General features: G+C 52.0%; 6 protein-coding genes across 6 annotated transcripts; 2 read left to right on the top strand and 4 right to left on the bottom strand.

The window, feature by feature from the left end:
• Positions 1–1,103: 1,103 nt before the first annotated feature.
• Positions 1,104–2,186, bottom strand: BO72DRAFT_507920 (uncharacterized protein; the record flags this gene model as incomplete). The annotated part of the gene is made up of 2 exons (XM_040949282.1): positions 1,104–1,975; positions 2,097–2,186. The coding sequence occupies 2 exons, from the start codon at positions 2,184–2,186 to the stop codon at positions 1,298–1,300; spliced, it is 768 nt and encodes a 255-aa protein (XP_040802073.1). The 3' UTR covers positions 1,104–1,297.
• Positions 2,187–6,180: 3,994 nt separating this feature from the next.
• Positions 6,181–7,338, bottom strand: BO72DRAFT_507918 (carbonic anhydrase family protein; the record flags this gene model as incomplete). Its single annotated transcript, XM_040949281.1, has 2 exons — positions 6,605–7,338; positions 6,181–6,551 (listed from the first exon to the last, which is right to left on the bottom strand). The coding sequence occupies exons 1-2, from the start codon at positions 7,053–7,055 to the stop codon at positions 6,181–6,183; spliced, it is 822 nt and encodes a 273-aa protein (XP_040802072.1). The 5' UTR covers positions 7,056–7,338.
• A 754-nt stretch (positions 7,339–8,092) lies between these two features.
• On the top strand, positions 8,093–8,810 carry BO72DRAFT_507916 (uncharacterized protein; the record flags this gene model as incomplete). Its single annotated transcript, XM_040949280.1, has 2 exons — positions 8,093–8,247; positions 8,339–8,810. 2 exons carry the CDS (start codon positions 8,093–8,095, stop codon positions 8,625–8,627), a joined length of 444 nt encoding a protein of 147 aa, XP_040802071.1. The 3' UTR covers positions 8,628–8,810.
• Positions 8,811–9,283: 473 nt separating this feature from the next.
• BO72DRAFT_507914 (uncharacterized protein) lies at positions 9,284–9,768 on the bottom strand (the record flags this gene model as incomplete). Its single annotated transcript, XM_040949279.1, has 2 exons — positions 9,284–9,294; positions 9,378–9,768. Coding segments are annotated over 2 exons (402 nt in total), but the record flags the coding sequence as incomplete, so codon positions are not given.
• A 623-nt stretch (positions 9,769–10,391) lies between these two features.
• Positions 10,392–10,946, bottom strand: BO72DRAFT_495592 (uncharacterized protein; the record flags this gene model as incomplete). Its single annotated transcript, XM_040948559.1, has 1 exon — positions 10,392–10,946. The coding sequence occupies one exon, from the start codon at positions 10,944–10,946 to the stop codon at positions 10,392–10,394; it is 555 nt and encodes a 184-aa protein (XP_040802069.1).
• Positions 10,947–11,363: 417 nt separating this feature from the next.
• On the top strand, positions 11,364–13,782 carry BO72DRAFT_458244 (WSC domain-containing protein; the record flags this gene model as incomplete). Its single annotated transcript, XM_040946368.1, has 9 exons — positions 11,364–11,728; positions 11,796–11,851; positions 11,951–12,248; positions 12,339–12,700; positions 12,779–12,849; positions 12,908–13,081; positions 13,168–13,216; positions 13,281–13,567; positions 13,642–13,782. 9 exons carry the CDS (start codon positions 11,364–11,366, stop codon positions 13,780–13,782), a joined length of 1,803 nt encoding a protein of 600 aa, XP_040802068.1.
• Between the last annotated feature and the right edge of the window lie 613 nt (positions 13,783–14,395).

The following is a 14,395-nucleotide window of genomic DNA, read 5'->3' as shown; positions in this document are numbered from 1 at the left end:
CCCCCCCCGATTAACTATAGTGCTGTAAAGACATTATAGCTTCACCGCCCAACGGACCGCTTTTTTTCGAACCTGACCCTAATATTGAAATTATGTATAAGATTTTCCATTAAAAATCCTTAATGTAAAAATATCTTCGGCCTGAAATCTAAGTTCCCAATAGCCCTAAAAATCATAGTTATGTGACTTTACTGAGGCCAAGCGGGCTTCAGTTTTCCGCAACCACTAATACTACACCAGCTCCCTGACACCTCTCGGTTCCCCTGCGTAGCTGTATTATTTTTTTTGAGCCGCCGGTTGAGCTGAGTTGTGGAAACCCAAGTACCGTAGTCAGCTGGCTGCGCCACAGTAAGCCTAGCTGTTGATGCGCATAACCCAACTTGAAAGCCTGCTCCAACCCGTGCGCAAGAACGCGGATTGTGTGTATGACACTACGCCTTCTTCTGATCTAGGTCACTAAGGCAGCGAATCTGCAAGCCTTGCAAAGTACGTTAGAGATATACACAGTCCCATTGCTAGTATTGTGCTATGTCGTCCACGGACGTTGTGCTGGTCCTGAGTGCAACCGCCCTGTCCGTTTTGGGTATGTATTGTACTTTACACCTTCTCGGTAATACTCGACCGTACAGTACAGTACTTTTATAGTACAGTACTTTTGACCAAGTCATCCAGATCAATACCTCATACCAATCCGTGTTCGGTTTCTACTTTGGCGGAGTGGCGAAGTTGATCAGCTTTGGTTCACACATTTACATACAGTACCTTGCACTTTGCATCCCCCCCTAAAAGACCAATCGGATCTTTCCTATAACTTCCAAATTACAAGTCAGCGTGGGACTTTTAGATGGAGAATTCTGGAACAAGACTTTCGTCCTGTACAGCACTTTGTCCGGTAGAGATCAATCGCTCCCAGACTAGGGCAGGCGGCTCTGGCACCCTACACGTGCTTGTTGTTTTCTTTTGTTTATTTTTGTTCTTTAGTTTATCTTCTGTTGATCGTTTTTTCCCCGAGAAAAAAAAAAGTTAACCTTGCTAACTTTTTTTTTTTGGTTTGCTCCGTACCTTGTCCATAAATGTCAGTCAGCCTCGCCGTCAGCCTTGCCGTACTTCTTAGTCTTCCTCCATAGTTCCTCCATCAGTCAACAGCCCGTTCAACGCCCATTTCATCAACCAAACATAAGATACCATTAAAGGTCCACTGTCAAGGCCAGAAAGCACACTAATGATACACCAAACCGTATAGAGAAACATTTGTCCCCATCTGCTGGCTCCGTGAGGAGCTTCGACGACAAGCCCCTCAATCCGCATCCGCCATGCTCACATCACTATCGTCCCCGCCCGCATGAAGCCCATCGTGCGCCACAAAAGCACTGCGAATCAGGTGTTGGAGCTGTGCAACGCGACGCGTCCGCTCCAAGGACCAGGGCGCGCCGACGAGGCTGTAGATCAAGTCCACCGCGCCCCCCAAGCGGCAACACGCCTCTATGACCAGCCCCAGCCACGGCCGGAGCTCCTCCGACGGGTCCGGGTTCATCAGAAGAACCTCACGTCCCCCGCAGATCTCCACCAGGGTCTGCCATAACTCCGTTTTGGTCATGGTGAGCTTCTCATCCCACTTGTGGAGCAAGTCGGTCGCTCGGATGTTATAGTCTGTAGCTGCTGTGCCTGCCAACTTCTGCAAGGCCAGCCTTTGGGCTTCGCTGCCATGCAGACCCCGTAGAGCCCCGCCCGTAAGGGATTCGTCGTGGACTGTTAGCAGGCCGAGTAGGCTTGATCGGAACTGCAAGGTCCGGTAGAGCTGTTCGGCGGCCTCGATCCCAGCGTGGAAGGGGAAGGTTGTGCTCTCGCGCGGGAGACCGAAGTAGGCCCAGTCGGCCTGCAGGAGGTTGTTGAAGAGGGCAGCGGCAGGTGGAGAACGCCCGTAGACGAGGCTGGGATCGTTTCCAAGGGTTGGTCGGAGAAGGATCGGTCGGACCTGGGCAGAGTCATCGAATGAGTATAATTCTTTCTTTGCTCGAGGAGAATAGAGTAGATGTGTTTGCGGGGCGGCAGAGAAGAGAAACGGTAAGGGATATATGACGATGCTATAGACACACCTCTTCTTCGCCTGCATGAGCATCTGTAGGTCTCAGGCCATGCATAATTGTCACAGGTTGGAAGGCATAGTGGCTGCTGCCATGGCTCATCGTGCCCTTTGGTGGGTGTATGGGGGCCTGGGTTCGGCGCACGATTTTGCCTAGTATAAGAAATATGATTCTGCTTGAGAAGGAAGAAGAGTGTCAACTCGAACATTCAAGAAATCTCTTAAGATGTAGGGAGTTTTCATCTTATATATCCATCTTCATCCACCTCTATCCATTCTGTCGACCTCTGTTCATCTGTTCAGGTATGGGCATCAAAGGGAAAGAAAAACCCTACCAATTTGTCCGGCTGCAGAACAGTAATTTCCTTGACCTTGCTTGGCCGACCGGTACTATTCGTTATGACTCCTATGAGGCGCCTGCGAGTGCGAATGTGTAGATTACCGGCTAGATCATGCATGAAAAGGAAGCCATTGGTATCAATCAACGCAATATCAAAGTCGGTTGGTCGACGACCTCCGTTGACGAGGAGAGGCGACGTGTCTTGCCGTCAAGTCGAAAAAAGAGAGGTCCAGGAACCATCCAAGGTTTTTCGACGCTAGCCTACGTACTAAGGCAGGATGTAAGCAGAAAACGTGTTAGTACTCATTTTAAACCTCGAGGGAAAGGTGGGAAGGGGGCCGACACGGGGCGAGCCGGGTAGAGATAGGCAGAAAAGGATAGACATCAAGCTCTTCCCTGCTTGTATTCGGTGCTATGCCTGTCGATCTGTTTCGCATTTATGTACAGTACCTCAATGGTTGCTGTGGCTCTACTAATGGCATCAGTTACCATAAGCAGGCCACAATCGTGCTATGTGGCTTGTCAGGCTGTGATGCTTCCAAACCATGGAGTGGCCTCTTTTCCTGACGTATCCAGAGCTTTCGGAAGGTCTACGCTAAATGAAGGGAGGGGAAGGGAAATAAGAGAGAACTGCTTCACCTCATACTCATATAAGAAAGGCATTTGTCACAAGGAAGGTTGTCGGACCAGCGGTTTACCAGCTCGTCGCCAGTTGGCCACTCTGCCACCGCTGGGCATGTCTTGCGGACGGTCAGTTCCAAGACGAAGGTCGCATGTCAAGTGCCAGATATAGGGGTAACGTGATGACGATTGGCACAAATCTTGCCACTAGGTATCGCACTAGTAACGATGGATATGATAGCTCATCAGAGCCCATGAGGTTGCACCAATGAGGCTGGAATCTGACAAGCGGTCAAGTAATGTACTGTCTTCATAAAAGATTGATCATTGATGCATAACCCCATCAACAGGAATCGAGAGATGTTGGAAGACTCATTCGAATCGAGGGCCCCGAGACTCTACGCGCTGGTGAGGGTTCGAGCGACAAGAAGACCTGGGCAATATGCAAATCGAACAACTAGGCACCGAGCTACACAGCCCTGAGCCCATCTAGGGATGTCCGGCAGTGGTAATCATGGACTTGCTCATACGCGTTAAAATCGTGCTTTTATTCAGCTAGGAACTTAGCTTGAATGGTGTCATTTACCTCTAGCTACTTTGACTTTGGAGTTTACTGGATTATGAACGTGCTTTTTTTTATGCCGTTCCCTCGACTACCTCCGTGAGCCCTGATAGCTTACTTGACCTTACTGACCATCCCCCGACTGGCTTGTGCTTTTCAATCCAACACATGGGGTTCCCACTCCCCGATACAGTAAAATTTAATTACATTGAACACTGTATACTGGCACCACTCACTACTATAGATGATCATGAGGAACTGCTTAGTCTCTTTGTTCTTTCTTTCTTTCAGATGTTTCTAGACGCTAACAGGCGGGAATTGCGCCCGTAGGTGTAACACAGACAGATGTATTGATCATACAATAGTGTTGTTAATTGTTGTTCTGTATTAGCAACATATTACAGGACTGTGGAATGATGCTACAGTGGTAAGTTCTTGAGTGTAGTGCTGATCATCATTCTATTTGGTTTTGTTTTGGCTGTTATTTGCGGGGTACATGATCACACCGCTTGTTTGGCGGCACCAATAAGCGGCCCCAACCGCACCGCGAAATAAGTGGAAAAACAAGCGATAGGTACCGGTACCTAGAGATAAGGAAAAGAAAGAAACAAGAAGAGAAGAAGAAGAAATGAGAGAATAGCGAAATAGGAAGGAGAGAACCAAAAAGCAAGAAATGAGAAAAATAAGGAAATGCAGAACATAGTACACAAGAGGGGTCTCGGAGCGTTGACTGTGGACATAAAGTCTGATCCGAGTGTTTTCTTGAACCCCTGACTAGTAGTAGACTGGGATTTAGAACGATCTCGCCTATGAAGTGACCTAAGATTGTCCAAGGCGGCTGAGAATGATGTGAGCTAAGACTGTGCTCGGGGGAACAGTGCAAGCCTAGCTGCGCGCTTGTCACCTCCCAGTATCAGCTTATTCAATCTGTTGTCCAGGAAAGATGCATGTGTATGCATCCCCTCACGTCAGGTATCAGGTACGCTAAACCACATTTCACTTCACAAGTGAGTCAAGCGGTAGGCTCCATGGCCTGCCTCCGTGGCTCATTTCTCCAGCCGAACGTGCCGCCTGGATGACTGGTTGGTTGGGCAGCCTCAAAATTAGCCACTTATGAGTCTAGACCAAGAGCTCAATCGTGCTGGGAACTGCATTATCTCTTCCCACCAGACCATAGCCGGATGCCAGAGACTGGTGCTGTGGAATCGGATCGAAGTATACATTTTCAAAGGTACGCCATACCTACCGTGCCTTGCAATCTCCCGGATGCGGAGCAAATGCACACCAACAAATACGTGGGCGTGTCCTTGTACTTTTTGCCACCTTTTTTTTTCCTTCTGTTCTTTTTCTCCTCTGCTGGAGGAGAAAAGTGGAGGGAGAACCTGCCTATACGTCTAATCTCATGTAAACATCGATGTCCTGACCAAGACCTACAGTTGAACTTCTACGGCTAGGGCGAGCCCCCGGAACTCTCCCCGGCCCCGGGTACCTTTTTCCCTTTCAAGACAGCTTGGGTGATTGATGAACACGTTCCTCTGAGAGGGGCGAGAACACAAAATGCTTATTGTTAGCAAAACTTTCTGCGAGTCAGTGTTCGTTGCCCTTAGAGCCGAGCCACTCGTAAGGTTACGAAGCACTAGCTTCGCAAACTAGAATAAAACTCGATCTGCAGTACTGTACTTGGATCGAGAACAGGCTCGAACCCACCTCGCGAGCTGGAGTAAATTGGTAACCCATACTAGGAGTTTGCGACTAGACAACGCCTGATGACAGCCTGTGTCCGTGGCGTGTGGAGCGTTTATCAGTTCTTGGTCGTGATCTATATCAGTTACAACAAGCTAGGGACTTGTCGGCTGCGTGCCCATAAGAACTGTGCTGGTCACGTTTGCGGTCGCGTCGGCCGTAAGGTAGGCGAGATGGTGGGCTAAACCAGCAGCATACCGGCAGTACTCGATAATCACATCATTTTCTTTCTTTATCATATTTCTTTCTTTTCCTTCTTCTTCTTTTTTTTTTTTTTTTTGCTCTTCTTTTTGGGAAAAATATCTAGGGGTATCTCGGCAGGTTTAGAGCTGGCGGGCCGGCATCCGTGGTTGGCATTAATTCCCTCCCCCTCCACAACTGCTTTGTTCTAGAATAAATCGACGCCTTGAATTAGCCGGCCGGTGAAAAAAGACTGGTTGGTCAAAAAAGCAAAAACATACAACAGCATAAGTATGGTGGTAGTTACCAAGTAGCTGCAGGGGTCTGGTGCCGTTTTGTTCAGGCCCTTTCTAAGTTTGGTGTCTTAGTCCGTACTTTGACACCTGAGTTTATTAATCAGATAAGAGAAGGTAAAACTCAAGATAAACACTTCAATAAATAGCCCTAGGAATCCGACGAAGAAATTCGGAAAATATCCTCCCAGGAGTCCAGATGTCTATTGCCTAGTAGCGTTATACACAGTATTGATACAATATTATAGGTAGATGAATAATTGTATGATCCTCTACTCCTGCAACCCACCTCAAAGAATTGATGGGTGAAGAAGAAGCACATACGTCTGCAACGACTGGCTCCCTGCTCATAGAGCAACTAATAGAGTTCATGTGCAGCCACCTCCAGCAGGTTATCCGCCCCCAGAGCATTCTGCGTGTAACGGGCATTGAACTTCAGGATCTGCTTGACCTTGTTGTAGCTCTGAACGTTGAGGGGAAGGGGCTCAGTACTGAGGTACCAGGCCACTCCCTCGCTGCAAGGGGGGGTGGTGAGAGAGCCGTCATATTGGTAGATCCCGTGGCTGTCGAGGTGCGCAGTCAGCCCAGCGAAGTCCAGAGGGCCGGTTTCTGTAAAGGTGCCCGGGGTGGCGATGTCATCGATGTGGGCGAAGACGGCGTCGAAGAGGGGGAAGGAAACACCTGTCTCGGAGAGCTGGAAGACGAACCCGACAACGGCGATGTTGCTCTCTGTACAGTGTCAGTTTGAATGATTAAGGTTCCTTGGAAAGGGGAACTTATACCGGAGTCCTCGAAGACGAAGTGGCTCTCCAAGGGGAAGTACTCCTCATTGATGCGGTGCTCGCTCGGGGTGTGGAAGTGGAACTGAGCCAGCTTGTATTGGGTAGAATTTCCCACAGAGAGAGTGCCGTTGGTCAACACGACCTCCAGACCGGATCCCAGGTTCTCAAACTTGGCGGCTGTAGTGGCTGGGATGTTGAACCTGAGGCTACCAGTGGGGACATAGTCAATCTCCGCGGTGACGATGTCGATGGGAGATTGGTGCTTGCCCTGGGAACAGGCGGCGTTGGTCTCGTTGTTCAAACCATACCAGGTCAAGGGCCCCCCCAGGTTGGTGTAGTTGTAGGAGTTGATGGCCACCAGTCCATCGGCCGCGCGGGGGAGAAGGGAAGTACCACGAATGCAGGAGGCACCGACAGTTGCCGCCAGAGGAAGAAGGTCCGAGAGCTTCATAGTGACTATTCTGCGAGTTCTGCGCTTGAGTGACGAGGACTCACTCGCATTCTCTGGGATCCTCTGAGCCTTTTATCGCCTGGCAGCGCCGCCCCACAACAATCCCCCTTTCGTGCTCGAGGGAAACACACGAAGATCGCGAGTCAAGATCGATGCAGATCGCCCAGGTCCCTCTGTAATGGGTCGTCGCTACCATCGAGATTTATCCATAGGTAGATTTGGGTGGCGGACGGGCTGGTGTATCTCCACTTACACGAGGGCATGTTCATCCAGTAGATGATCGACCATGAGGGTTGCAAAAAGCAGATATAGGTTGTGGGTCACTTAAGATTGTGCAAATCGTCAACTTGACTAATGTATACCGCCAAGGAAGTTGTTTTCCGGATGATGGCGGCGCTAAATCTCCGTGTATCGTTGATTTGTTAGCTTACCGAGCCGACGGAGCCCGAAAGCTTCGAGATTCTTTTAGCGCTCTCGGGTTCCGCACGCGAGGAAGTGATTGCTTATTTGCCATTTCGGTAACACTCCGTGCAGATCATTTTCATCCCAAAGTTTGGTTGAAGAGAAAGCCCCACCACATGAGCGAGTGCTTCGCAGTCCAATTCTGCCCGCCTTTTTCACGTGAGCCAGGCAGGGTTCGAACCGGCAATTTTCGCGCGTACTTTGGGGAAAGGAATGCCTTTCGACGTGCCAAGCTGGCAGTCCTTTGAGGCTGAGAGCGATCCTCTTTTGGGTTTGACCGTATGGCACTGTCTGGGAGGAAGATAGATCGTGACACCGAGGGTATCAGGGTTATATAAATCAATGTCGCCATCAGGGTGCAATAGAGTGCAACAGCACAGGCCGAGAGGGGAAACGACAGAGAGATTAAGCAAGCATCCGCTCTTGAATAGTTCCAGAAGCCATGACAGTCTCCGTTGAGCAGGTGGCCATCGCCGAGTAAGTGGTATATATCCTGATGGCTATCCTCACCCTCGGGGTCGTCCTAAGCGGGATCCGCATCGCCAGCGCCATCCCGAAAACGTTAACGACAAGGAATGGGTGACCTCAAACAGTTGGTCGGCCTGTCTCCGTTGTTGCTGTTCACCCTGGGTTTGTTGAAATGCATCTTCGACGAGACCACCACCCAACGCCCATCCGGCCTGCAGATCATCGACCTGCATTCCGGTATCTTTGGCATTTTTGGCCGATTGTACGTGACATGAAAGCTTAATAACCCCATCTCCCAGGCAAAAAAAGATGATTAATCATGGTCTCTAAGAATCTCAATATACAACAAAAAGGCGACCGCGACCTCCTACTGCGGCCCGCTTGCTCTACAGTCTGATCAGTGGCTTTGGCCATAACCCGCAGTTCACCCTTATTAATGGGGACAGCACCATCCATATCGTGATGGTGATCGTCGAGGAGGTTCTGGTCGTGTGCTTGTATACAGTGCTCAGGTTGATGACACCTCGGTCTAGCGTGCTACCACAGATGGTGGGTGGCGGAGTGCTGCCGGAGAGGTTGTCTTCTCTTTCCCACGAGGCGAGGGAAGATGGCGGCCAGCAACAACAGCCACTGAAGCCGTAGCAGCAGCGACAGCAACAAGAACGACAACAAAGACGCTAAGGTTGCATCCGAGTTGCCGTGGATCGAGACAACCGGAGATTATGACTCGATCGGGGAGTCCGTTTCATTGAGCCATTTGGCCCTATGAAGTCCAGGGGTAGAGACTGTGCATTCGGTTGGACTGCTGAGGTGTCGATGTTTTAGACAATGTTTGGCTCTTATCGGCTGTCTGGGTCATGGAAGGCAGATATATGCGCAGGCGAAAAAGAACGCTTTTTTCATACGCCAAGCTTGGCCTGCCACGATACACCATGATCATTCAGAGGATAGTCCTTGTGAGGTACTCTCTTCATAGTGATCGAGCCCGAAAGAGTAAGCCACGAGGTTGACACCAAAACAGTTTTAAAGGCGAGTGGCATTAATGGATGACAGATGGGGAACAAGTGCCCTTATAAGTGTCTCGATGCGAGCGACTGCGCTCTCGCTGGTCCCGCCTCGCAACTTGCACACCGTATATTTGAATGTCAGAGATCAATGTGTAGTCCATAGAATCCGGGCCCCAACTAGTCAGAACGAGGACCAACCAAGAATACTGTAGGAGCCCGTGGGCGCATCAAACAAAACTCCCCTCCATACTGTTCTCGAGCGTGTGAAACACACCCCAAACCACCAAAACATCACATGAACACTTAACCAGCCAGCAGCAGCAGCGACACTACCGCCGACAGCGCGCCGACCACAACCACCCCACATTGGAATTCGTACACGTACTCGAGGACGCCATGTAGCTGCCCTGGCAATTGGCCGCATTGTAGAAGGTGCAGGCGGATCCCGCATCGATCCAGGCGGCCGACATGCCGGTGTAGAAGTTGAAACAGGCGCCGTCGTTCCATTCCCACGCATACAGCCAGGACACGGTGTTGCAGTTATCGCCGCAGTAGCAGGTGCGGCCGTACACTTGCGGTTGCAGCACGCGGGCCTCGAGGTGATTCTCTTCGGTCTCGGTCGGCAGGGCTAAGGCTGCGGTTGCGAGCAGCGCGAAAACGCTGGCGAGGGAGGTGGGCTTCATTTTGAGGCGGGTTTCGATCTTTCGTCTAGTTAGTTTCTGTGTATATAACGAGAGTTCTGAGGTGCCTCGGGGTATGGATACCGGTGTGGCTGCCGTGTGGAGTACCGAAATGTGTGGAGTGTAATATGTATTCTGTTTGTGGAGGCATGGTCGTTTTTATAAGAGGATTTGATCGATTTTCAATAGACCCTTAGGGCCCAGCGGGATTCCTTGGCGCCTGCGCGGAGAAGTCCGCCGCTAGTCCGCTAGTCCGCTCACGCACGAGTTTCTGACCACCCGTGACAGCTCAGCGCTAGATAGGATTGTTCAGGTTTCAGTTCCTGCATCCAGCCGTGCAGGTCTGCAATCCATTGTCAGCCTCTTTTCTTCAGCAGCCTTATCAATCCCCCTGCACGTTCCCCCACACTGCCTGATAAGGTTTCGTATTTTAGTATCAAGGGTCTTGGTGTCTTCCCTGGCCCACAATTTCTTCGTGTGCATTCTTCTCCCTCTGCAGCTAATCTGCTGGTGTGCACCGAGACCTTTCAGTCGCGCCACCAGGCGGGGTCTGTCCCTGAGAAGGCTATTTTATCGACAAGCCAAGCCCTGTTCAATCTTCTCATCTTCAATTGTCAATCCAAACATAGATCCACCTCCAAAATCTTCACCCAAGAGATACATAGCGGCCCCTCCGAAGCATTGCCCGCCCGATCCGACACAGCCCCCATTCTCATCTTTCACTTCCCCTTGTCCAAGCGCGAGTAATAAGCGAACGTGTCCACCGTCCGCGTGGTGTTCCCCGCCACCCAGGTCACATTGCTCATGTAGATGACCACCTCACAGTCCTCATCGGTTAGCAGACACCCATTCTCCCCGAAGTTCACGTTGATGGTGCCTCCGGCCTCGAAGGTCACGTTCTCCAGCCACAGCACGACCAGCCGGTCCGCGCTCGCGTCGTCCAGGTTGATGTTGATATTGTTGCCCGCCGTCACCGTCGAGCCCGCCATATGCAGGATGGCCCCGCCGCCCGTGGCGCCGTTGCTCACGTTGATGCAGGCGTTTCGGCCGGCGCGGAGGCTGCTGTTGGTGATTTCGCAGACGGTGGTGCAGTTGAAGGGGTTGGACAGGTCTTGGGTATCGCGGGGGGCGAGGGCGTGCGCGACAGCATCGTACTTGCGTTGGAGGTTGGGGAAGAGTAGGTCACGGGCATCTTCAAGGGAGGGAAGCGCGAGGATGGGGGCTGTGAGCAGGAGGAGAATGGGCAGGAGGTGGGATTTTTGTGGCAGGAGCATCTTGGTTGGTGTGTTCTCTTGGGTAACAGAAATTGGGATGGCTTTTTCTTCAATTTGCAAGAGAGTGTTCTGGATGATTTGACATTAAGTATTTTTTTCTGCTTGTTGCGTTTGTAGGCTATCGCCGATGTTGATGTCAGCAAGGCTGCAGCCCTAAGTTCGGGATGAGATTGAAAGCGCGCACTAGTCCGCTGGTACGCGCAGGAACACGAGGAGCCCTTCTTGGAAGTGAGACATAAATGCGGGGATTTTTTGGAATGGGAAGCGATGCTTTTCAGAGATTGGTCCTGATTGCAATACTATGTTGCTTTCCGATTCAGAGAACAATGCAGTATATAAGCCCACTCATCTTCTCCTAGTTGAGTTTCAACCCATCATCAAACCTCTCGATTCACCACCTTGCTTGGGCAACACACCATGGCAGTACGACTTAGGGCTTGGGCCTTGCTTGTCATAGCTACCTCTATCCCTGGCACCATCGCAGACCAAATCCCGACTCAAACTGCGACAGTCGTGGTTACTACGACCCCAGTCATCCAGCCCTCAGCCACGGGTAGCCACCTCTCCATCCGTGACTCGGTTTCGTCGGATCCCTCCTGTCCGGATGGCTGGCTGTGTGATCCCACCTCCTGTTCCATGAACTGTGCGGCAGGCACTGAGTGCCAGAGTTTTGAGGGGGTACAATTCTGCACGACGACCAACTGGAGGTACTGCGCTGCCGAAAGCCTGGGCAGCGGTTCGTGGGCACTGTATGGGGTGAACTCCGTGACTTCGATTTGCTGGTATGTAGAACCCCCAGAGTTCCGCCACGTCTTTGTGAATCATATTGCTGACACAACCCTCTTCTAGCCATGGTAATGCCTATCCTGCTGGGACACAATGCTGTAGCTGGCCGGGTGTTGAATGTGTGTTCGAAGTGGATCTGTGCAATGCGTGTCCCGTGGGAGATACCTGTGGGACCGATAGCTGTATCTCGCCGACAACCAGTGCTGTAACTAGTGCAGCTTCTGCTACCTCTGCTGTTACCTCTGCTGTTACTTCTGCTGCTCCCTCAATTTCCTCTTCCTCTGCCTCCTCCTCATCCTCCTCTTCACCAGCTACCTCATCCAACCCCCCCACCCCCACCCTCACCCCCCAACTCGACACCTTCACATTCAACGGCTGCTATGCTGACTCCGCCGACGCCCGCCTCCTCGTCGCCGACTCCAGCGAAGACGGGAGCGCCGACGGCATGACCGTTGAAAAATGCATAGCCCTCGCCCAAGCCAGCTACTGGCGCTACGCCGGCGTCGAATTCGGGAGGTGAGTCCCACGCCCCCCTTCAACCAAGCCACTCATATCCCTTCTCCCCTCAGAAACCCCTCCAAGCTAACCACAAATCGAACTCGAAAGCCAATGCTTCGTCGGAAACACCCTCCACGGCCCGGACCAATACGCCACGGGCGACTGCAACACCCCGTGTGCGGGCAACCCCACGGAGCTCTGCGGCGACGGCGGCCGCATCCAGGTCTACGAGGATGCGTCCTGGAGCAGTCCCACCCTCGCCGAGCTGGCGGACGCGGTGCAGCAATACAATGCCACTGTTGCAGATGCACGCCAGGTCATTGCGGACTATAAGGCTCACATGGATGAGCTCGCGGCGTATCTTTCGTCGACGTCGACGACGAGAAAGCGAGATGCAGCGACGCTGAATGAGTTTGAGATGACATTGATGGGGGATCAGAGGAAGATTGAGGAGGCGCAGGCTAATACCGGTATGTTGTGTCCTCTTCTCTTGCGATCTCGATCTTGGTTAACGAAGGGCTAAATTATGTGGTGTGGTGTGTGTGTAGCGAGGACTCAAGCGCTGGGGGATCGGAGGCTAACGATTGGGAGACAGCTGGATACGTTTGGAACGGAGACGGTGAGCCCTTTGGTTCCCGGTTGATTTGGCATTGCGTACTGAGTGTTGGGGTTTGCAGGTCCCCGAAACGGTCTTCGAGGAGTGGGGTATCACCGCGTCCAACATGGCCCGGCTGCTGGGGAACGTGTGGACCACAGTCAAAGGTGCCGTGGCCAAACTCCGGGATGCTGCCGCGAATAATGCACAACCCGAGGTTGATGCTGTGGCTGCTGCGGCCGAAGCCGAGACGGCGGTATGACAGCCCTGATCCCCAGTATATCTCTTTTTTTTTTTTTCTTTTTCCATATTGGCCAAATGCTGACTGACCCATGTCTATAGCTCGACCTCATCGGTGTCGGCGCGACTCTCACTGTCGCGAGTGGATTCTGTACTTGTCTCCCTCTGTGTTCTCCCCTCCTCGCATGCCGTGTGTCTCTAACATATTCCCCCAGTCCTAGCCCTGGCGACCATCTGGGAATTTTTCCACGGCTCCGGCAGCAGCGGCGGCGGCACAGGCCCCGACACCGGCGCCTCGACCACCCTCGCGCCTACCACCCTCGCCACCGCAACCACCACCCCCTCCGCAACCAGCACGACCTCCTGCACCGCGACAGCGACGTCGACGCCTATCGGCCTGCTCGCCAAACCGGGCGTCAGCGCGGCTGATTTCAGCGCATTGGTGGCCCGTCTCCCCGTGAATCCGGATAGTATCCTGCTGACGGATGCCTGGCAACCGAATGTGAGTGTCAGCTACCCCTGGTGTCATGACTGCACGGCGGAGACCCGCTAACACGTACTTTACGCGCAACACAGTTTCTGTACGTGGGCGCAGTGGATGAATGTACGATCGAGACGCTGAACAGCAATGAGCTGGTGGAGAGCTGGACGGTGGCGTCGGGCTCGCAGCCGCTGTTTGCGTTCAATTCCGGGGCGATTCCGGCTTGTGAGGTTTAGGGTTTGTTCGGGAGATACGTGTAGACCCAGTTGCTCGCCACCTAGTGTTTTTGGATGCACCCACGGGCCCGAGGCTTGAGTATGGTGCGACCAGTGATGGGCTGGTGGGGTGAGAGCTGGACTTCAAGCAGAAAGGTATACCTGTATAACCCCGACACCGGCTTCGATGCCGGTATCTTGAATACGTTTATCGTGCCACTATGAGCGCTAAAGGCAGATCGTTGATGGGTTTTCTAACTGTGTGTACATTATGGTTAAGGAGGCCCTGGGGTTCTCGGAAACGATGCAACCCACGCACGGATTTCGTGGGTCTTCCTTCACTTGGGATTCTCGATCATAGGTACCCTCCGATTGACTATAATTGTAATGCAGACAAAAATCAAAAGCAAAAACATACAACAGAAGGGATTCGCTGGTGGTCACCCACCCAACTACTAACCTCCCGGCGTGTGGCTTAAGTACGGCTGAGCGGACGGGAAGCCCTGTTTTCCACACCCTGTGGTCGTATGTACCTGCTTCCGGATGTATCAAACCTATATTCTGCACTCATTGATGAAGTTCGATCTGAATCATATAACATTTTAGAGGAGGTACAGCATGTTTTAGCGTAGAG

This window comes from Aspergillus fijiensis (assembly GCF_003184825.1).
Source record: "Aspergillus fijiensis CBS 313.89 unplaced genomic scaffold BO72scaffold_19, whole genome shotgun sequence".
Classification (NCBI taxonomy): Eukaryota; Fungi; Ascomycota; class Eurotiomycetes; order Eurotiales; family Aspergillaceae; genus Aspergillus; species Aspergillus fijiensis.
The sequence above is the reverse complement of the archived record's forward strand: the minus strand, read 5'-3'. Positions and strand labels throughout refer to the sequence as shown.